Raw genomic sequence first — 24,485 nt, forward strand, 5'->3', positions numbered from 1 at the left:
AAAGTAATATTTTTATAACATAATTATTATACACTGATACAGTAAGATAAAATAATTTATTTATTGATTTTTCTATAAATCACTTACTTGAATGTAGTTAAATATTTTTCAAATGTCGCGCGGTCAGGTGGCGCACTACTACGCAGTTCAGTTTCGTTTATTGTCATTTTTTGACAATACTATTTTTGTGTTAATTAATGTTTAGTTTGAGTTCAAAGTTTTTCATATTGAATAAAAATATGTTTTTAATTGTTAGTTGAAAAGAAAAAGGAAAGGAAAGGAAAAAAAAACATAAAATGACTTCGGAAGAAGAATGTCCTTGTACGGATACATCTGAACCTTCGAACCTAACATCTTTACGTACCGACATAAGTTCGATGATAAATTCTTACGAATCTTATGAAAAAATTAATAAAGAAGAGAATAAATTAATCGAAGAATCTAATCAAAGTATGACTATATAATATGGTACAATTTCAATGAAATTCAATAATACATTAACATATTATATTACGAATCCAATATGGCGTATATGAAGTTACACGGTTTATTAATTTGATTTATTTTCTTTTTTTACAGGGAATAATATTAGTCACAACAAAAAATACAAGAAAAAAATAATACAATGTTTATAATAACAATGAAAAATATATTCAGATTCGATGTGCCATCGATTAAAATATGTTTCTTTTTTATTTTATAGAGCCTATAATTAATCAAGAATCTCAAGAAGTAACAAATCATCGTAAAATAAGGCAATGCGAGCCTGTGATACCTTGCTATTGCCATTCCCAAAGAATGTAATAATAATATATATATATATACGTACCTGTGGTAATATTAACAAATAAATGATCAAAATTTGGAAAAAAAATTGATGTTAATCTTTTTTTAGCAGTGGTTGTACATTACCAGCGAAATATATTAAAGGCAAGTATTTATATCATTAAATCTCTTTAAATGTGTTTCTTTTATTTATCTTTAAAGTTATATTCTTTTAAATTATTTTTCTGTTCAGGTGATCGACGTAGACGTCGTCGTTCATTTTGGTCACGTTTTCGTTGCAAATGGTCACATAAAAAATATCTCCACGACAGAAGTAGATCTTACGAAAATAAATTAGAACGTGAGAAGAATACATTTCATGTGAAGGTTTGAATTAATTTTAATTTATATAATACAATTGTTGAACGCAAAAAGTTTTAAAACATTTAAAAAGGAAAAAATGTATAACCTCAAATTTATAGCCTTCGAATAAAATTACAAATGATAATCCAAAAATGAAGATCGAAGAAAGAATAAAATTTCACGGTGACAAATTACAAGATAAAAGAAAAAATCTCGTCGAAAGAATCGACATTTATTACTTCGATCACGGAAATTCTGCGTAAGATTTGAATATTTATTTTTTAATTTGGCGCCACTCAATCGAATACTACGTAGCTCAAGTATCGTACTCCTTTTGTCCATATTTAAATTTTAAATTTAAAAAATTTTAATTTACATTACATAAAAAAAAAGAAATCAACGTAATGAATAAATAAATATTTCTTTTTTTTTTTTGGTTTCATGTTATTAGATATTATCGAACAACGGATTCACCACCGATATTAATGACAGATAAATGTGCTGAAAAAACGGATCAAGCGGCAACACGTTTTTGGGCTGAAATATTTGGCACGATTCACATAGGAACAGCATTTATAACAGCTTTTATTCTACAATTCATAAGATTCATACTGTTCAGTCTTATACGTCCATTGACTGTTGGTATATTGCAATTATTTGCAGATTATTTCGTGAAGCCTCTATTATCGATAATATTTAACGCATTGATACAACCGATTTTAATACTCTTATACAATATAGCAACATCTATAAAAGATCTTAGCGAACCGTTGGCAGAAGCAATTGGTTTATTTTTAAGAGAGATTGCTAATCTTTGTAAATCTATTAGAATAATCGAGATTAATTATGATAATAAGAATTCTTCATCACCTACTTGAAAACGTGATAAACAAAATCATTTTCAAACGTATGGCCAAAAAATCGGCATAATTACCGAAAATGAGGGAATAATTTGGAAGAAAATTTTATTACGGCCAATAAAAGGATTTACAACAAGTCCGAGAGATGAAAACGGTTACGATGATCGTTTCTTCAACATGAAAATAACAGGATGTTGTTGTTACCTTAACACCAGGTATATATTTGGTATTACTCTCTTTAAACTTTACAATATTTCTTATTGGTTCATTTATTTTTTTTTGTTTTTTTTTTTTTTTTACGGAACAAATGATCTCTCATATATTTCGTCAACTAATTTTTTCATCAATATAATCATTAATGAATTTATCTTATCTCCTTCTTCTTATTCTTCTTCTTCTTCTTTTCTTCTTCCTTTCCTCATAATATATATCTTATCGTTATTAATAAATTATGTACAATCTCACAAACAACAAACGGAGGAACCCTAATTACATCATTGTAGTAGTAGTAGTTGTGTAGTTCTCACACTTCGCTATTTACAGGTACTACTTGGTTTTTACAGAATCGCTCCACTTTTTTTTCCAGTGTATATTTGTATGCGTGTGTTTGTGTATGCATGTATGTATGTATGTGTGTGTATAATGTGTGCATGCGTCGTGTAATAATATTAAGTGTAATCTTCTTCTTTTTTTTCCCATTTGTGTAAACTTTCTTTTTCACGTAATATCCTCTTCTATTTTTATTTTTTTAAGAAACCAAAACCAAACCGCCTATCGTCACCTAGTCTCAGGAACTGCAACCTCTGGCATGCTGTGCATTGTGATCATCTAGCTGTTTGTGGTCGTCGGAGTCTCCTGGATGGCTAAAGTTTGCGAAGGCGTGGATGATGAGTCACCTAAATAATAATAATAATAATAATGATAACAATAATAATAATAATAATAATAATAATTGAAAGCATATCAAACGATAATTTTTCATTGGATTATTTTATGTATAATATATGGATTGTCTTTTAAAAGTAAGTATTATTATTATTACGTAATTCTAAAATCTAATCAGGCAAATTTGTCCCTCTTCTCGTCTTTAATAATTTCAGATTAAATTTCTGATATATGTTATGCGATTGTGTACTTGTCGAAGATGAGATAATTTTACCCAAGAGAGCAGCCTCTAAGTCTCCTAGGATTTCCGTTTCCTTCGGATCGATAAGATTGAAGCGTTGATTAAGGAGAGTGAGGTGAGCAAATACACAATTGAGGTGAGCATGCAACCCCAAGAGTGCCACCTCTCGGAAGTGGCAGTGGTAAATGTGTGCCACCACGTGGTACAGTAGCCGCAGGATCTTACGCACTATTGATTCGAACGAACTTGGAAATTCATTCGCTGGACAAAACAAAATGGACAAAACCAATTAATAATTAACCATAGATATATATATGATACATATACATATACATTCATAATATATATACACATATAATGTATATAAATATAATAATATATATAATAATAAATAATAAATATAATATATAAATAACAAAGAATATAATATAATATATATTAATATTATCTATTAATTTTAATTTTTATTAATATTAATTATATATTAATATAAATTTAATATATAATAATAAATAATAAATATAATAAATAAATAAAAAAAATAATATAATTAGTATTATATATTAATATAAATATAATAGATATTAATATCAATTAAATATTAATATATTAAAATTATATATTATAAATTTAATATATAATAACATAAATAATAAATATAATATATATTATATACGACAACAAGAATAATATATAATTATAATAATAATAATAATAATAATAATAATAATAATAATAATAATAATAATAATAATAATAATAATAATAATAAAAATATATATATATATTTATAGGTTAAGTCGTCTCGAAAATTTCTTCCATTTTGTTCTTGATAATAAGTTAAACAATATTGTATTGGGATCTCTAGTAGGGATCCTGTAGGAGGGATACGCCATTCATATTCAGCTCATGTGCCATTGGCTGAAAATTTTGGAGGACTGCTTGAATTTATAATAATTTTTTCGTGTAACCTATTCTATTTTAATATAAATTTTTAATTATCATTAAATATAGTTCATGTTTTTTTTTGTATTTGATGCAATTCATTATTTCATAATTATTTCAATGTTTGAATCATTCGCGCGCAAAATCTAGTTCTTTTGAGCAAAATCAAGAAACTTTGGAGACAACTTAATTATACCTCAAATATAAATAAATATTTGTTCAGATAAATTGTAAAATTATTATCCAACTTATCAATTAGCTAGATAATAATTGTAAATGTATTATCATTCAAGAACTTACCATATTTAGTAGGAAATATAGTTTCATCGCTAACGGTGCGTTGTGTGAATGTCATAACATAATCTATATACTGTGGCGCTGCTACCCTCGTTTTTTTACCCTTCTCGTCAAACCATAAATACGTCCTGCAAATATATACATTTTTATTATTACTGTTTTATTTAATAATTATATATATATATAAATTATAACCCATTCGAGACCCATTTGAACACCGTATAGTGCAATTATACTGAACTATTATCAATTATTTTGACTAAAGTATTCGTCGAGATCAGACATTTTGTTTTGTATTAGGTGGACAGAAAAGTAATGTCGTTTTCTAACCTTAAATTCAAATGAATACATTTTTAACAACTTTTTATTTTTAATCAATAACATAATCAACCTCGTTATCAATAACCTTTTTTCATTTAATATGCAAATTTTTAACACTAGATATACCACCATTTTCATTATACCTATTTCTACCACACAAGTCAAAATGACTGATGTATAAAAAAAAATGCTTTTTGAGGCTTTCAGTCTTTATTTACTCTTAAAAAATAACCAAAAAATGTTTAACAATAATAATTTTAATACGTAAATAGATTTATAGACATTTTTAAATAACAAAACGCTTAATTATTTACAGAACTCAAATGTTACATGAAGTAGACATTTTGAATTAAAATGGCGTCACACAGTCAAAATGACTGGTCTGATATATCTAGTGTTAATACCGTACAGATAAAAATCAATCGGTTTTTGATTAAAATATAAAAATTGCCATGCGTAGAAACGACATTATTTTCTGGTCCCACTAATATAAATAGTATCTTTAAAGTAATAGAAAAACAAAATTTAACATTGCTAAAATTAGCAATATAATGAAAAAATAAAAGAAATGGCTTCTGGGAACCGTGTTTGAATAAAATCATGGTCTCAAATAAGTCAATTAAAGAATTACATAAAAGTTAGGTTGTCCGGAAAGTTCGTGCCGATTTCCGGTAGATGGCGTTAAAGTACTTTTGCTAAAAAAAACCTGAAAAGTGTTGGAAGGACGAAATTTTGAAGTTACTCTTAAAGATGGAAAAAGGGTTGTGAAATAGAATGACACTTATACTTAATTTAATAAATATATAAAAAAAAAAAACTTAAATTGCAAAACATTTCAATCTTCAATCAAAATCGGCACGAATTTTCCGGACAACCCAAATATATCACCACACATACCTCAGGCCGGGACCAGTCATATCTGGACAACCAGTCATAGTGCAGAACTCAGATATAGTGCCATAAACGAGATTAATATGATCGAACAGTGCGAGGGTATGTGATGCCAACCACTCGTTATAATCCAAACCCGGTGGCAAATCAACTAACATCCTTAAATCCAATTCGGGCAGCTGTCTTTCTAAAGCCGCCTCCTCCAAATAGAGTTTAGGATCTTCTGTAGTACCCGCATCTTTCTCCTTTCGTCGGGCTTTTCTGAAATCATTAACACACCATTCACCATACATTTCCATTATTCTCATTCATTAATGTCATCTTTTTTTTTTTACTAACATTTATTTTTTTTTCTTTCCTTCTCTCTATTTTTTTTTCTTTTTTTTTTCTAACGAGACGATTTAAATCTACAGATAAAAACGAGCGGCATATACCAAATTTTGTGTGTGTGTGTGTATGGGTATGTTATGCTTTGAAATTGAGAAAATCATAACCTAACAATCAAATTTTCTTTTTTTTTGTTTGATTGTAGTGTTTGTGTTTGTATGTGTGTGTGTGCATGTGTGTATTAACAAAATATGAATTAATATATATTTTTTTAATTTCATTTTAGGTGTTACGGACACAAAACCACAATGTAGGATAAATCTTGATAAATTTTATTGTTACTTGTGTTTAAATACAATGAACACATTAATATGGCGAACGATATATTTATCTTGTCATATTATATAATTAATAATATAATAATAATAATATAATTATAATAATAATGGTTTAAAGACGGATGTAAACATTTATCGATATGTGCTTATATTTAAAAAAAAAACGAATTTTATAACCGCGCGCCATTTTTAATTACGGACACCATGTTGTTTTCTTCTTTTAACCAATCGAACGATATCTCATAGGTGTAAGAGTGTTTTTAACGATTTCCAATTGGTCATCGTAAAATGCAAATTTATCTCGCATGCAAAATTTATTAGTAGCGAAATTAATATATTTGTTCACGTCTACGACAGGCCAAAAGTACATATACATACATACATATATGCATACATACGTATATTATGTACATACCAAACATGAAGATTAATAATAATAAATTTGTATGATTTATTATTGTTCTTTTTCTAACAAGAAAAAAAAAGCGCATGCCGCCAGTCAGAATAAAGCCACATTCCTTAAATTGGTAATAATGGCACCCAGTAATGAAGAAATCGCAAAATGATGGAACAAAATAAACATGGCGTTTCTCGACCCCCTCCTCTTTTCTCCTTCTCTCCTTTTTATTTTTATTTTTCATTCGCAAACAAGCAAAAGCCATGTTAAACTGATTAAAATCATTTTATTTTGTATTTTGTTTTAATTTTGCGCAAATAAAGTTCGTTTCGGGCAAAAATTGGCAAAATGCAAAAGAAGAAGCGCAACAAAATGGCGACGACGAAGACGCAACGTGACGACGAAAACGAAGAAACGAAGACGAAAACGACGAAGTAAACGACAACGATGACGAAGAGGATTTTCTTTTTTTTTTCGAATTGCTTTGGTGGTCGCCATGCAAAAGTGAAATATAACATAATTGACATAGAAATGAAATTTTTGCTGCACATATTCGCAGGACATAAAAATAGAGCAAATATATATACATATATAAATATATGTATACATTTATAAATATGATATATATATTTATGTGTATTTTGGGTAGACATTTTTTGAAGAAACGCTTCGATTATTTTTTTAATTATTGAAAGAAAAACGAGATTGGTTTACAAGATTGAAATTTATAAACATTATTTTGATCACCATCAGCATCAATATCAATTTGATAACCACTGATTTGAAAAAAAAGGTTCTTATATAAATTGACATAACCTCTTAGGCACGGCTGAATGTTTGTTAAAATTAAATTATAATTTTTTTCAAAGAAATGATACACATATACTTTAACTTGAACAATTTATTTTAATAATTAATAATAAAATAAGGTATAATATTGGGTTGACAAGAAAGTAATTTCGGCTTGTACCAATAGATAGCGTTATGTTTGTTTCGTTATTTTTTTTGTTAATGTTAGAATTTTTTAGTTATTTAATTTAAAGTTCATTTTTTGTATAGAAACAATTGAGTTTTAATTCACACTAAAAAACCGAAATTACTTTCTTGCCAACACAATATATTTTAAAAGATGTTATCCGCGAAAGCCACTATAGTGGCGCGTAGTGCTGCCTAAAAGGTTAATTTCAAAATGCATGTTATTGTGATTAAGCTCACAATCACCACTGGTTTGGAAAATAACTTTCATCATATATATATATATAATTTTTTTGTTTAGGTTTTGTACTTTCGAAGCGTCTCCCACCGTCTGTATTTTGTTTTTTTTTTTATTTTATCAGGCCATCTAAAAGAAGAAGAGACACGAGATCGTTCGGACTGGACTCACGCGACGAGTTCACCGAAGAGCCTGATTTTCCTGTGGCAGGTGTCGAGAAGGGAAAGTCGGGAAGATGAGCTTGCTGGGGTAGTTGTTGTACTACTACTACCACCACCACCACCACCGTAATGAACAGGAGTGGCAGGTGCTGACATCGTCGATGAGGACGATGATACACCTGAAGTTACGTTGTTTCCCCCCTCCTGATGGAGTACAACTCGAGCAGGTGAACGTAACATTGTCCCTGAGGCCGACGTCACCGTAGTAGCCGTTATAGTAGCTGCCGAGGATGACCTCTTCGGCGGGCCACCGACGATACCACGGAGGACGTCGTGGCCAAGGATTTTTTCACGTACACTCGGTATGCACCAAATCTTGGATTAGTTCTCATCGAACCTCTATGTAGCTTTTGAGCGACTGACGATTTTTTACGCCAATTGCTCGGAGCTCACTTCGAGGTTCTTAATCTTTTTAAAAAAAGGATTTTTTATTATCCCACCCCTTTTTATATTTCTATTTAAATTTTATATTAATTTAAATTGTTGGAATATTTTTATTATTTAGGGTCGATGCAAAAACAAGAGTTTCGATAAGTTCGTAAGTCTTTTATAGTATCTTCTTCTTGATCTGTTACTACTTCTTTCAGCCATATTTGTTGATTACTTCTTTTTTAGCTTTTTTCTTTTTTTTTTTTTTAAATTAACAAAGTTTTTTAAGGCTTTTGAGATTGTTTTGAAAATGAGAAGAAGAATTCTCTAATCATTTTCTCAATCCATTACTTTATATCTTTCTCATTTCTTTTTCTTTTCTTTCTTTTCTTTTTTTAGGTTAGGATGCTTTTCCAATTGTCTGGATTCACGCCAAAACAGTCTCTGAGATATTACCACGAAGACTACACCACCACTGACGTAGAGCTGTTATCTTCTTCTTTCTTTATATTTTTATTTGTTAGAATTTGATTTGAATGCCATTTGGAGAGGTTTCGATCGATTGAACTTTCACATTAAACGATTTTCTATTATTGTTACCATCATCATCATCATTATCATCATCATTATCATCATCATCGTTGTCGTCATAGTTATTATTATTATTATTTTTCAGATTAAACTCGAAAGTACAGAACGTTGACTAGCTGAGAGAAAGATTTGATTGAAATTGTTAATATCAACGAATCAAACTAAAAAATTAAAACAAGAGAAAAGGAGAAGAGGATTTTCAAGGTTAAGAAGAAAGTGTTAGATTAAAAATTGACGAACAAAACAATTGTTTAACCTCTTGGGCACGGCTGAATGCTTCTCTCTACGGCAAAGTTCAACGAGAATTATGTGTAAACGATAAAAACTACGATGTGTGATCGAACAATGGCTGTGTTCTTTACGCGAAAACATTTTAATGAAGTTTTTCATGATTAAATTATAATTTTTCTCAAAGAAATGGATACACATATACTTTAACTTACAGTTTACTTTAATAATTAATAATAAAATAAGGTATAATATATTTTAAAAGATATTATTCGCGCGAAAGGCACTATAGTGGCGCGTCCTACTGGAAGATGTTATCAACGAAAGCCAGTATAGTGGCGCGTAGTACTGGAAGATGGCACGCGTGAAAACCAATATAGTGGCACGTTGTACTAGAAGATGTTATCAGCGAAAGCAACTATAGTAGCGCGTCGTACTAGAAGATGAAATTCGCGAAAGCCACTATAGTGGTGTGTAATGCCTAAAAGGTTAAATATATATATAAAGGGAGAAAGAACGAAATAAAAGGAAAGAATATTTTATTCACTCGTCAAAATCACAAAAATAAAATGAATAAATAAATAAACAATCTAAAAGACACGTAAAAGACAAGAAGAAGAAGAAGAACAAGAAGAAGTGGAAGAAGAAGATGAAGATCGGTACCGAGCACCAAAAAAGAAAAATCTTATGTCTCGACGTCTTTGAGACAACGAGAGACTGACGTACCTCGTGGAGGCTTCGTATGCGACTGCCGAGAAAGATAGAGAGAGAGAAAGGGAAGAAAAAGGGTGTGAGAGAGAGAAAGAGAGAGAGAGAGATTCGACGCGTACCAGTTTTGGTCCTACACTGCATCGTGACGCCGCGATTCTGCAGCAAATACTGAAGGAATATTCCCACGAAAGATCAAGAAAAAAAATATATCATTTTATTATTTTACAATGAAGAATAAATGAATCTATAATTTAGTCAAAAGAAAGTGAGAAAACAGAGGGAAAGAAAGTACCGTATGAATATTTAAAATGAAAGAAAAATCAAAACTGAATACCTCATTCATTCTACATATTTCTAAAGCTCAATTATTGTTCAAACAATTATTAATCCTTTGTCTGCTATGGACGCATATATGCGTTTGGTAAAAGTTGTCAACATGATCTATATCATCGACACATGTAACATGTTTATCAATAATTATGTAAAATAATGTAATGTTTTTTACTATGTATAAATTATTGTTTAATGTCTTGTCACATGAAAATTATATTAACAAAAACAAAAAGTTATAAATTATTTAAATATAAATTATTATTCTATTTCAAAACACTTTAACATTAGATATACCAGACCAGTCATTTTGACTGTTCGGGTCATTTTAATTCAAAATTTTTACTTCATGTAACATTTTTGTAAATAATTAACCGTTTTGTTATGTAAAAATGCTTATAAATCCATTTATCTATTAAAATTATTATTGTTAAACATTTTTTTGTTATTTTTTAAGAGTAAATAAAGACTGGAAGTCTCAAAAAGCATTTTTTAATACACCAGTCATGTTGACTAGTGTTGTAGAAATAAGTATACTGAAAATGGCGGTAATCTAATGTTAATTAAAAGTATTCAATACTCGAAGGGTTAAACTATCATTTATCTACTTAAAAAAAAAAAAAAAAAAAAAAAAATAATAATTAAACCAACCAATGAAAAGTATCAAAAAGCAAATAAAAGATAAAAACCATATTGGGCCACGAAATTGGCAATTTTGAATTATTTGTTATGACATATGGTGAACATATATGTATATGTGTAATATATGGCGTGTTGAAGAGAGGTTATATTTAAGGGATGGATAAAAAGGGCGGATGAAAGGGGAAAGTAGGGGGTTGTTGAGGTGGGGCAAGAGAGCGGCAATGCGACGGTGGTTGCGCCGCCAATGGATCAGCTGTGTGAAACCGGCAACTCAAGTCAGCTGACTGTTCGGCCCCTCCCCCACACCCTACCCCCTTCTCCTTCTCTTTTCACACAATCTCGCTCTTCTTGTATACATTGCGAGAGAGAGAGTCTCTCTGCGACAATCAATATTCCGCTCTGCCCCCGCAAATCAATTCTGCGCGACTCTCTTTCAACAATACCGGCTTCTCTTTCTTTCTTTCTCTCTCTATTTTTAAAAATATTTCTTACAATAATACATACGTGTATATATATCTTCTTTATATATAAAAATTCAGTGTCACAATATGTTTGTCTACTAATAACTTCGAAACTGTTCAACCAATCTTAATGAAATTTCTTTTTATTTTGTGTGATTTGTTCCAACTTAGAATATAGGATAGTTTTTATCGAGATTATTTTTATTTTGTATTGCTAATTTAAAGATTTATTATTTAGAGGTTATCTAGGTCTTGAGGTACTGGAAGTTTTCAATAGATAACGCTGTATTACAATTCAATTATTTCACGTTTTTTTTTTCAGATTTACATATGACCTAACTAGTCTTACTTTTTATTATTTTATGTATTTTATTCTAATTGTGTTGTTATTTATATATTATATATTAAAAATTTGCTTGTTTCATGTCTAATTTTAATTCCCAGAAATTATTAGTGAATATTAATTTGATTTTATTTAATAATTTAGAATTATATTAAATCAAAGTATTTTATAACATAGCCACACTAAGGCGTGGTTGGAGAGCATCTTTGTGTATATATAAGTATATAGGTATGATTTATGCATGGTATAAAATTGGAAAGTAACGGAACTATATACACGATGTAAAATAATCTGAAATTTCATTTACAATCTAATTTATTAGTCATGTAACATTGTTAAAACACATAATAAACTTTTTGAAGAAGCGTTTCGAGCCAAACTTTTGATGAAAGAAAGGAACCGGAAAGATTTCGCGGGCTTTTGTTTCAATCGTATTACAATTAGTGAAAAATAATAATATTTTGATCAAAGAAAGTTTTTGGAAATTGTAATAAATTTACTTGATTATATACTTTTTTAAATTTAATTATAAGATGTTTTTAACCTCTAATGTGAGAGTAGTTATTTATATTTAAATAATATATATGAGAATATCTTAATTACGCCATACATGTCATCCGAGGCGAATATTTTAATTAGAAAAAAAAAAGAAAATAAAACCCCACCTCAATTTGGAAAGGATGATAGGAAGATTTAAATATGGCGCCTATTTTTTTTTTTTAAAGAGGGCGTGGTACGCGTCACGTGATTATTCACAACTTCTTCCTCATCGATTATTCGTTCGATATTCTCGACAATGTTTTTGATTTAGATTTTTTTCTTCCTTAAACAATTAACAACAGTATAATTATATCTCTGATTGTTAATTCAAGAAGATAATTATCTTCGTTTAAATAAAAAAAGAAAAGATATATAACATAACCTATTTTCAGCCTATATTTCTAACAAACAATATATTGTTTTATGCGAAGGATGAAAGAAAAGAATCAAATGATGAGGGAAAGAAAAGAAAAGAAAAGAAAAGAAAAGAAAAGAAAAGAAAAGAAAAGAAAAGAAAAGAAAAGAAAAAAGAAAAAGAAGAAAAAAAAAAGTAAATAATATCAAGTTGAGAATAGAAAGTGAAGATCCTGTGTTGGCGCCAGGACTCAATCGAACTTGTTTTCCTTTCGAGCAAGCTAAGGGGAATTACGAGAGAAATAAAGAGAGAGAGAGAGAGAGAGAAGAAAAGATGAGAAAAGAAAAGAAAAGAAAAGAAAAGAAAAAAGTCGATCGATGTTAGGAGGAATGGCGCCTTCCTGGCGCCTCACTTCATCACACTCAAGACATTATTTCGTCGTCCTACACGTTTGTTTACAAGCGTCATTCTACTACCAATAGTTTTATCTGAATCGTTGATGCATTCAACCGTTAAAAGACTATTCCCATCGTTGTCGTCATATTTCCTTTCAAGCGACTGCCATTTTCCCCATTGATCTTCACTAGAGACATAATCATCTTCATTTCTACATTCTATTTCATTCTACATAGGATACAAAACACACACATACACACACAGGAGATTTAGTTACTTTCTTTTCCTCATCCCAACTCTCTATTTTCTCTTTCACAATTCTTTTCTATTTTTGTTTGTTTGTTCCTTTCTTCTTCTTCTTCTTCTTCTTCTTCTTTTTCTAACCGTTTATTTATTATTAATTGACTCCGTATTTCCCCAAGGGTTTCATCCTTTTTATTATAAAGGTTACTTAGAAAAGTTTTTCCTGGTTTGAAGGACGAGACCCCAGGTATTAATTTTACTAGTGAGATAGGGAAATTAAAAAATAAAAATAAAAATAACCAATAGAAAGTTGTTACTCATCGTAATTTCAATTATGAGATAGATTTATATGTTTTAATGCATTAGTTATGAGATGAAAATAATGTAATTTAAGTGTTACGAATAATATTTTTCTTTTTTTTTTGTAATATATGTGAAGAAAGTTACATTATCGACTGAGCTAGAAGTGTAATGGTAAAACCATTTAATTAAGTCAAGTGTACCTGTTTCCAGTAACAAAGTAAAAATCCTTGAACAGAAAAAAAATGTTTCTTCCGTAAAGATATTCTTATATATATATACATTATTTATTTTTCTATTTTGTTTTTAAATTACGTAGATAAGAATTTTCCATACCGTGAAAGTTTTTCGTTACACTCTCACGATCGTCAAGATATCTCGAGAAAGTAATCGAAGAAAACCATGACTCCAACGACAACACAATAATAACGAAAGTTGGTCTTCTATCTCTCTTTCTTATTCATTCTCTCTCTCTCTATCTTTTTCTATCTCTTTCAAATAAGCACATCGACAAAAATTGTTAGTGAACTACTTTTAGTGTATTTAATTGTCCATAAGATGATTATATAAAAACCAGTCAGTCTAATTTCGATGCCAAGTTCTTGACAATGACAAATCGTTCAAGATGTTTACTCCATTGCAAATGATCACGTGGATTTCGTTAGATTATAAAATTTTCAATTTGCCGCGTTATCGATAAACGAACTCGCAAATTGTCACGTGACTACGAAATGTTACTTGACCACCTACCCCGTAACGCGGGAAATTTAAAAAATACAATCTAATAATATCGATTATTCGAATTATTTTTCAATTAGAATATTTTAACCTTAACGAAGAAGACAAATATTTAATACTAATAAATGTCAATTTTAGCAAAGATTAAAAAGATAAGGTGGTGTGTTAACAAGATTGAAATATGTTTTTTAAAGCAATGGCTCCTCCTCCTCCTCCTCTCACTCGGGGCCAAATATTGACTTAACCTTAATCATTGAACATATCATTGGCGCCAAGTAAGATTTCTAGACGACGTAATAATACTGCGTCATCTCTACGTAAATATATATTATATATCTGAGACAATGATTCTACGAAATTCATTGATGTCGATAGGTTACGTTATTTTTTTTTCTTTCTTTTGATTTTTATAGGGACGAAGAATAATATCAAGATCACAATAGAAAAAAACCGATTTGAATTGAAAACAAACATTTTTGATGTTACTTTGAATAATTTATCAAAATATAAGCCTTTTAAAATTTTTCATTATTTTATCGAGAAAAACAAGTTAACAAATTAAACAAAAAGTTGTAGATTTGATTAAACACGTATTTTTTAACAGAGATAATATTGCAAACACACACACACACACACACACACACACACACACACAATAAAGTATTTAATCTGATATAAATATGCACGATATTAAAGATAATTCAAACAATTCTTCTTCTTAAAAAAATTAATTTCATCGTCAATGAGTTTTTTGCATTTGAACGCGACCTTGAGATCTTTTTCGCATGCGCATACGCGCGCGCGTGTATGCACATGATTAAATACGATTAGATATATACACACAAACAATCAATCAGATATCTAGATATTTTTGTCCCTTATATCATCATTTCAATTCTCCGAATTTTTATTCTCGAGACATAGCGATAAGTAGAAATAAAGAGAGAAAACTGAAACAAAAAAAAAAAAAAAAAAAAAAAAAAACGAAATAAATTTGAATTATCGGTTGTCCCCGCAATAATCATTTTAATTAAAAACACAAAGATAACTAACTATATAACCTAAAAATCGGTAAATTCATTGATGATTGGTTGATGGTATTTGTCACGTGATTGGTCAAACAAATTAATTACAACACACTAAAATAAATAATAATAATAATAAATAAAAAGAAAAAAAGGGAGAAAGAGGGGAAAAAAATTTAAAAGGACGATCGGTAAAGAAGAGTACCACGGTTACCGACCAAGCCCAAGAAGAAGAAGAAATAGTTGGCAAGGTGGAGGGGAGAGGATAAGGGCAGAGAAAAAGAGGGAGGGGGGACTGACCTGCAGAAGCACGTGACCGTGTCCTCGACATCGATGGAGAGCGAAGGGTCGATGGCGGAATATTTGAGGACCTTTCTGCTTCCAAGACCGAACATAAGGACGATTAATGAAGATAAAGCAACAACTTAAGAGTCGTTGCTTTTAGTATTCGAAATAAATTCAAATATCGAACGTGTTTTTGTTTTTCAGTAGAAAGAAGAAGGGCTAAGTGAAGAGAATTAATTTGAAGAAGAAGAAGAAGATGAAGAAGAAGATGAAGATGAAGATGTAGAAGAAGATGAAGATGTAGAAGAAGATGAAAATGAAAAAGAAGAAGAAGAAGATGAAAATGAAGAAAAAGAAGAAAAAGAAAGAATTAAAAAAAAAAAGAGGGGTATATATAAATGAACGATTCCGATTGGTCCTCCGACCAACGTTAACCGCGAACGACACAGCAACGAAACGCAGACTGACGTAGCCGTTCTCCAAGCGTTCGCCAGGCCAGGTACCACTACCACTACCACTACTACATCACGATTTCCTCTCGTTCGAGGATAGGAACGCCTATCTGACGCCTTCTATATACTCCACCAACACACACGATCATCAGCAGAGTTTTATGAAGAAAGAGAGAAAGAGATATAGATAGATAGAAGAAGAGTCAGTCAGGTGGTGGATGTATGTATTTGTTTCTCTGTTATATATACTCTATATATGTATACACACATATATATGTGTGTGTGAGGCTTCGTTTTGTCGAGAAAACAACAGTAAAGAATCTCTTTTTTTTTTTTTTTACTTCAGAGTTTAGAAAATGTGTATGTGTTGTATAATGTACACACATCTTTTTACCTAACTAGGAACTATAATGCAATTAAACAGAAGTCGTCTCTATCTATTTATGTATCTATCTATTTGTCTCTCTTTCTCTCTTTTGATGAAACCAAACAAGTTCTTGTACAGGAAAACAAGATCTTATACTTTTCCAATACTACTTCTTCTTCTTCTTTTTTTTTTTTTCTACTATGAAATCATTTATGTCACGATGCAACATTGATCTCTTGTAAGTATCGTGAGAAACAATATAAGAAAGATTCATCAAAGTTTGTTGCAAATTTTATAATAGAAATATAATAAAAATGTTTAAGAAAAGTTAGAAACGATTTTTATCGCAGTCGATAACAAAGTGTTCTACTTTACCGATAGATCGTCTCGGCAAATACTACATTTACAATTGGTGTTATTTTAAGAGGTTAGCGTTCTTACGGTACATAAGTAAAGTATAAATTTAATAAATGTATATGTATAACTATTTCTTTTTCTTTTTGATATTTCAAAATATTTATAAAAAAAAAAAGAAAAGAAAAGAAATTCCGCAATTTAGAAGAATTAACGAGACACCAATTTGAAAATTTAAATATAAATAAGAAAAAAATTGATGTTATATATACAGATTTAAATATGGCGAAGGACGATGACCTTACGTTTATTCTCCCTCCCCTCTCCAACCCCCTTTAAATTCCCAAATACAATAAAATAAGAATTTGCGTAAATTGATGTCTCTCTCTCTCTCTCTCTCTCGTAAAACAAACGCGTGAGTTGATCTTTGCCGAGGTCGATTATTTTTGTCCATAGTCTTCTTCTCGCACGACGTTTAAGCTCGTCTTGCAAAATGACGTTTTTATCCATTCACGAATATCCTTGCCAAGAAAATGGCTGACATTATATTATACATACAAGGTTTGTACAAAAAAAAAAAAAAAAGAAACTAGCTCATAAAGAAGAGGGATAACGAGGTCGGTTATGAATGTCACGGAAATGTGGACGATAATCTCAGTTCCCTTTTGTATTTCTCAGACGTGACTCGAGAGACATATTATCTTTAATAAGACATTTTCTATTCATTTACTCTTGTAAATTACATTATACAGTGAGTCACATGAGTATATTTGTAACCCACCCCCACTCACTGTAAATTTGAAATAATTGATATTTACTTGTAATGAAAACTTTCACAATTTCTATATATAGAATTCTTATTTAAGGATTGTTAAAATTTCAAATTGATTGTAAAAGAATTATTTTTTATTCCAACCACTCCTCCCCTTCACTGTAAATTTGAAATAATTAATATTGACTTGTAATTAAAAGTTTTGCAACTTTTATACATGGAATTCCTATTTTAGTATTATTCAATTTTCAAATTGATTGTAAAAAAAAAACATTTTATTCTAAATACTGTAAATTTGAAATAATTGATATTTACAGGTAATAAAAATTTTTGTAACTTTTATACATAGAATTCCTATTTTAGGATTATTAAACTTTTAAATTGATTGCAAAAGATGCATTTAATTCTAACCACCTTTCCCTTTGACTGTAAATTTGAAATAATTGATATTTATACCAATATAAACCCCTTATCCCCACTGTAAATTTAAAATAATTGATATTTACAGCTAATGAAAACTTTCGCAATTTCTATACATAGAATTTCTATTTTAGGATTATTAAATTTTCAAATTGATTGCAAAGAAACATTTTATTCTCAAGGAAATATTATTTCATGATATAATAAAAAAAGTAATTGGTCTCACAAGGATATTTGTAATCTACATCCGATATGATAAAATTGCAATTATTATTTTGTTCTCTCTCTTTTTTTTTTTTTTTTTTTTAAATAATACTTGGTTACATTTCTTCTGCATTTTATATTTTTTCAAGCATAATGAGGTTATACTTTTGCGAGACCTAGTTTTCTTTTGGTATCTCATTCATGTAAAATTATACTTCTCTTACCAATATAATAATAATAATTTTATTTGGCAATAAAATTCATATCAATTTTGCAAGTTGAATAAATCCTTAAAATAGGTTTATATGTATATCAGAGAAATTTGAAAACATTGTGTTACAAGTAGATATCAATTGTTTCAAAATTGACAGTAATGTCTGTCTGTATATTTTTAAAGTATTACTGTAAATTTATTTTAGTAATATAATTACTAAAAAAAATTGACAATATTAATACTGTAAAGAGTATGAATATTTCTGTAACACTTCACTGTAAGATGGTTGTCCGGAAAGTAATTTCATTCTTTTTGATATGGTAAACAAAAAAGTATTATCATCGTATTTAAAATTAAATGTAATAAATTTGTCATTTCAGTTATATTTCTGTAGTTTGTTATACAACAATTATCCATAAAGTAACTTTATCTTGCCCTTATTTTATTTTCAACTGCACGCGATTTGTGTGCATCTTATACAATTTTCTAAATTTTATTTAACAAACTTGTTTAACGTGTATATTTTCAATGAATGAAAATCTTATGACGAATACGATGAGTCACAAGAGTTATTATTAACATTACTGTAAATTTTAAACAATTGGATATTTACTTGTAATACAATGTGTGTTGTCAAATTTTTATACATATAGAAACATATTTTTTAAGATTATTCAATTTTTAAATTGATATTTATTTTTTTATCTTATGTAATATGTAAAATTATATTTTTCCTATAATATTTGTCCAAAATACACTTTAGTAATACAATTTATATCAATTTTGTAAATAGAATAATCCTAAAATAGATTTATGTGTATATGAATTTGAAAATGAATTTGAAAACATTGTGTTAAAGTTACTAAAAGTTACTAATGTTACTAAAAAGTAGATATCAATTGTTTTAAATGTACAGTGAGAAAAGTATAATCAAAATATTTACTGTGATTCATTGTATGTAATTTGAAATGAGAAAAACTTAGATTTTTTATTAAATTATAATACTAATCTATAATATGTTTCTTATATATACAATATAAAAGAAAAATGTAACTTCCGATATTACAACGAAAACAATATGCGATAATAATACTTATCAATTTAAAAAAACGATAACACGGGTAAAAAGTATTAGTAAAACCTACATTAGTAAAGTGGAAAACCGCGATAAATGTTATCGCAAAAAAGGTGCACACGGTTGTGGGTAATACTCTTTATGCTTTTTCGTACTTGAGATATTTCCCTAGCATTTTAAAAATTTTTAAATAGTCTCGCATATATTCCTCCTCTTTCTAATTTCAATTAATTTAAAGAAATATATAAATTATATTAAAAAATTAATAATTTATAACAGTTACGTATAAAAAATAACAATAATAATTCATAATACGTTAATAAAATGTTAATAAAATTAAATAATCTAAAATTCAGTGTCACAATATGTTTGTCCATTAATAATTTCGAAATTACTGAACCGATTTTAATAAAATTATTTGTATTTTGTGTGATTTTTGTTAACTTAAAATATACGATAATTTTTATGGCGATTATTTGTTATTTTTTATTGCTAATTAAGATATTTATTATTTAAAGGTTGTCTAGGTCCCTAGATTCTGTAAGTATTCAATAGATGGCGCTATATTTCAATTCAATTATTTCAATTTATTCACGTCACATGTGTTTTTCAGATTTCCATATGACATAACCTCACTTTTTATATTTTTTTAAATATTATTAATTTATGTGTTCCATTATTATTGTGGTATTATTTTGTGTATTGTCGTTTGTATATATTATTTATTATATATTTATTATTTAGAGGTTATCTTAGTCTGCAGGTTTTGTAAGTTTTCAATAGATGGCGCTGTATTACAATTCAATTATTTCAGGGTTTTTTTCAGATTTACATATGACTTTACTAACCTTACTTTTTATATTTTTTCCTATATTATTATTCTATATATTTCATTCAAATTGTATTATTTATATATTATATATTAAAAATTTGATTGTGTGTGTTTTATGTTTAATTTTAATTCACAGAAATTATTAGTGAATATTTATTTGATTTTATGAAATAATTTAGAATTATATTAAATCAATGTTTTATTACAAAGCCACAGTAATGCGTGGCCGGAGCATCCTAATATATATATATATATATATATATATATATATATATATATATAAGTGTGATAAATAAAAAAATAAATAAAAAAGAAAAGAGACACGTGTGTGATTCATCGAGGAAACCTAACGCACACCGCGAAAAGACTTCACTCGAATGTGAGTCATCGTTCTCTTAGGTTTCTCAAGCTCTAACGAACAAACACACCGATTCTTTACTTTCTATGTCCCTCTCTCTCTCTCTTTTTCTCTCTCTCTCTCTCTCACTCACTCTTTTACAAAATTACTCAAAAAGATAACAATTATTCTAATTTAAATAAACCCTCTTTTTCTTTGTCCTTCAATATTCTTATTTCTTACTCGTTATGTAGTCGTTAAAAAAGAATAAAAATAAATAAAAAAAAAAGAAGAAAAAAAAAACAAAGAGAAAGAAGAGAGAGAGAGAGCAATGTATATATGTGTGCGTGGGCGTGCGTTAAGTTTCTCGCGCATGCGCACATCGCAAAAGAAAACGTTTCGCAACGCTATGCGTATTATATCGTTCTCTCGTTGTTCTCTTTAAAGGTAACCAGTACTTTTTATTTATTTATTAATGTTACCACATACTCAAGTTTGTATTATCTTTTATTAGACGTATTGTGGAACAAAATCGATAATATAAAGATCGACTTTTGAATTAATCGTGACTGATCGATTATTTTTAGGTTATATATACTGTTTCATTTAATATGAATTTATAAATAAAAAAAATGTTATATTCATTGTAATATATTTGTGATATTGGAATAATATTTTAAATAGGACAAAAACATGATTGAAAAAATCTTTAATATATGTTACATATATATATACACATATATATATATATATATATATGTCCTTTAGATATCCTATGTAAATATAAGAAGCTTTCTTTTTTCGTCCAACGAGGTGATGTCTCGGAGGCGTTAAATCAATAAAAGATTCGCCTTGACTAGGAAAATGGTGTAACCAAACGAAATAATCATTTTATTCCCAGAGTCTATATATCTCTATTAAAATTACAAAAACATATAAACTTTCTTCGACGTTGAATTTTTCGCGCGCTTTTTTCCCCCATTTTTGAATTTCGCGCCGAAACATCCAACACAACAACTAGAGTCATTTCCCCTTACCCTATTTAGTAGACGACTTAAAATAATTTCTACCAATGTAATTCGTTTAATATTGTTCAAATGAATTATCGTGAATTCTAATCTATCGATTAGAAATGTAAATGAATGATATTATACGAAAATAAACGGTAATTTTTTTATATCGACAAAAGAACGATTCAAAATAATTTCTACCAATGAAATTCGTTGAATATATTTAAACAAATTATCGTCACTCACATTGGTCAAATAAATTATCGCGAATTTTAATATAACAATTAGAAATGTAAATGAATGATATTATACGAAAATAAACGGAAATTTAGAAGAAATTGAATTTAGGATGTGAATATGTACTCTGGTAATCCAATGATACAATGAGACTTTCGTTCTTAGGCTTTGTTGATAATTTAATAATAACACGTTCGATGGAAATAAGATTAATGTGACTGTGTCCTCTTAGGATCGTTAGTTATATACTATTAATGTATTCAATTTAAAAATCTATTTAAATTGTTCCTAAATATTTCTATTTTCGTTTCATTTTTATTTAAATATAATTTAACGTAATAGAATAATTTTTTGGGGGTAATTTTCTTTTTCTTTTTGTCATACATTTACAAGGAAAAAAAAATTAGAAAAAAGATAAAACGTTAGATTTATCGACGAAAAAGCGATCGAAAGGTTTACGTAAGTCCGTTTTAACAGGTAAACACACTCACATACATAAAGAGAGACAGCGCGCGCGTGCTCGCACACACACCCACAACAAAATAGTCTTTTCCGTTCGTACATACATCGATAACTCGGCAGGAATGAGGTGGGGAAGAAAGGGGAAGTCAGGGAAAAGGAAGGCTCGCGCAACATATTCAACATTTTGTCTTTTACACATTTAAACTCTGCCTCGTCATCGTCGTTAATCCGCCATATAAAAAATATATGAATTTTTCATTTTAAAGTTACATTTTGTTGTTTGTTTGTTTGTTTATAAGTACGTTAACATCAACATTATATTTATTAAAGACAAAAAATGAAATTTTATTCTAAAAATAAAGAATAAACAAAAAATCATAATAAATGTGTTTTTAGGTACGTTGCCGGTAGAATTCGTTGGACCACCGAAGTCAAATTATTATTCAAACATTGTAGAAATAAGAAACATTGTCAAAAAAAAAAAGAAAGAAAAAATAACTTAGAATAATATTTAAAAGTGTGATTTCTAAAAATATATTTGTCAAATATTTCCCTCCCCCACCCCATAACGTTCTAGAACAATTCACCAAATACAAAATACAAAAATACGAAAGGTAGAAAAAAGAAAAAAGAAGATAAAAGTGAAAGAGAAAAACACAGAGGTTAGGAGAGCCATTGATCGAGAATAATCTTCAAAAATGCATACATTCAATATTATCATTGTTACCACTACCATCACCATCACCACCACCATATCATCATCATCATCATCATCATTATGAAGAACATCACCCTTTATTAAACTTTTTTCCTACATAAACATATATAAGAATTCCTGTCAAAAGGTATAGGTATATATACATATATATACATATATATATATATATATATATATATATATGCACAAAGGTGATAGAAACGGTTTCATTGTCATTTTTGTTTGAAAACTAACTTACCCCATAAACCAATCCACGGTATCGCGGAGATACTCGGGTAACCTATCCAGCTTGGATGATTTTCAGGTGGATCACAGTGTCGAGAGGGTGAAAGTAGCGCGAAGGAGAACGGAGAAAAACAAAATAAATTCACTATCTCCTTCTCTCTTTCTCTCTCTCTCTCTCACTCTATCTTTCTTTCTCTCTTTCTTATATATATATATATAATATCTTTCTTATTATGTATATATATATATATATGCAATGTATATGTGTATGTATATATATATATATAGGTAGTTTTCTTTCTCCCTCTATCTATCTCTTTCTTAACGTATAATGCCAGTTTTCCTCCTCCTCCACTAGTGGCAGCAGCAGCAGCAGGCGGCGCACGTTTCGCGATCTCGCGAAATCTAACATGGCGGAGGTCCTCTATTGTCACCTGTTCCCGTCATGCCTCGCTAGCCCTCATGAACAAATATTCGAGCTAAGGGCTGCACTACAACGACGACGATGATGACAACAACGATGACAACGATGATTAATTCAATGCACACCGAACACTTTTTTTCTCTTTTTCTTTTTCACCTTTTTCTCTCTCTCTCTTCTCTTATTTTTCTTCTTATTATTATTTTCTTGTTTTTTCTTTCTTTCTTTATTTTTTAATCATCGAATTAGTTCTTCGATATCATAAACACTAAGAAAGGAAGAAAGAGAGAGAGAAAGGAAGAGAGAGAGAGAGAGAGAAAGAAAGAAAGAAAGAGAAAGAGAGAGAAAGGAATAACACACCATACACTAAAATTCACGGTTCGCCGAACCGATCTAATCGTTTTGTTTGTTTGTTTTTCTTTCTTATCGTTGTTGTTTAATCCATTCGTATTCTATTGTATTCATTAATATTATTATAGGTTTGTTTCTCTATCGACACGAAGATAACCGAGGCAAAATTGACTTGCCACTTACAGCTGATCATACGAATCTTCTCTATCGCTTACCTCGTACCATACTAAACTGTTCGTTCGAGGTGCCACCAGAGTGCGCCAATGTCCATGGGCGATCGTGCCGCCATCTATAAAACATATAACCGGTTATTTCAAATATTCTTTTGATGATCGAAATTATTAGAACAGTTAATTAAAAAAAATTCGAACAAATTTAATTTTTTACATACCGGAAATTCCAACATTTGATTT

General features: G+C 29.1%; 2 protein-coding genes and 1 long non-coding RNA gene across 11 annotated transcripts; 2 read left to right on the forward strand and 1 right to left on the reverse strand.

Moving 5' to 3' along the window:
- Positions 1–38: 38 nt before the first annotated feature.
- On the forward strand, positions 39–2,302 carry LOC107071888 (uncharacterized). Of its 5 annotated transcripts, none has more exons than XM_015331308.2 (6): positions 39–450; positions 704–800; positions 899–930; positions 1,019–1,152; positions 1,248–1,387; positions 1,580–2,302. In XM_015331308.2, the coding sequence occupies exons 1-6, from the start codon at positions 297–299 to the stop codon at positions 2,004–2,006; spliced, it is 984 nt and encodes a 327-aa protein (XP_015186794.2). In that variant the 5' UTR covers positions 39–296; the 3' UTR covers positions 2,007–2,302. The 5 variants fall into 5 exon arrangements, with proteins under 5 accessions (XP_015186794.2, XP_015186793.2, XP_089031196.1 ...); XM_015331307.2 differs by having other exon boundaries at positions 40–450; positions 896–930; XM_089175070.1 differs by having other exon boundaries at positions 306–468; positions 580–800; positions 896–930.
- On the reverse strand, positions 2,257–24,291 carry Mob2 (MOB kinase activator 2). Of its 5 annotated transcripts, none has more exons than XM_015331304.2 (6): positions 24,082–24,291; positions 23,314–23,363; positions 5,575–5,829; positions 4,360–4,484; positions 3,148–3,375; positions 2,257–2,884 (listed from the first exon to the last, which is right to left on the reverse strand). In XM_015331304.2, exons 1-6 carry the CDS (start codon positions 24,082–24,084, stop codon positions 2,817–2,819), a joined length of 729 nt encoding a protein of 242 aa, XP_015186790.1. In that variant the 5' UTR covers positions 24,085–24,291; the 3' UTR covers positions 2,257–2,816. The 5 variants fall into 5 exon arrangements, with proteins under 5 accessions (XP_015186790.1, XP_015186792.1, XP_015186791.1 ...); XM_015331306.2 differs by having other exon boundaries at positions 24,256–24,272; XM_015331305.2 differs by having other exon boundaries at positions 23,314–24,291.
- On the forward strand, positions 20,575–22,874 carry LOC149031751 (uncharacterized). Its single transcript, XR_016177450.1, has 2 exons — positions 20,575–22,655; positions 22,754–22,874. It is a non-coding gene; the product is annotated as an uncharacterized LOC149031751 (long non-coding RNA).
- Positions 24,292–24,485: the final 194 nt, after the last annotated feature.

This window comes from Polistes dominula, unplaced genomic scaffold (assembly GCF_049000335.1).
Source record: "Polistes dominula isolate Pdom_NZ unplaced genomic scaffold, Pdom_raw_medaka contig_78, whole genome shotgun sequence".
NCBI lineage: Eukaryota > Metazoa > Arthropoda > Insecta > Hymenoptera > Vespidae > Polistes > Polistes dominula.

Coding starts and splice junctions, on each gene's coding strand:
- LOC107071888 (XM_015331307.2), top strand. CDS start 297: ATGACTTCGGAAGAAGAATGTCCTTGTACGGATACATCTGAACCTTCG. Junction 451..703: donor AATCGAAGAATCTAATCAAA/GTATGACTATAT, acceptor TTTATTTTATAG/AGCCTATAATTAATCAAGAA. Junction 931..1,018: donor ACCAGCGAAATATATTAAAG/GCAAGTATTTAT, acceptor TTTTCTGTTCAG/GTGATCGACGTAGACGTCGT.
- Mob2 (XM_015331302.2), bottom strand. CDS start 8,244: ATGTTACGTTCACCTGCTCGAGTTGTACTCCATCAGGAGGGGGGAAAC. Junction 4,485..5,574: donor ATGACTGGTCCCGGCCTGAG/GTATGTGTGGTG, acceptor ATATATTTGCAG/GACGTATTTATGGTTTGACG. Junction 3,376..4,359: donor TATATTTCCTACTAAATATG/GTAAGTTCTTGA, acceptor TGTTTTGTCCAG/CGAATGAATTTCCAAGTTCG.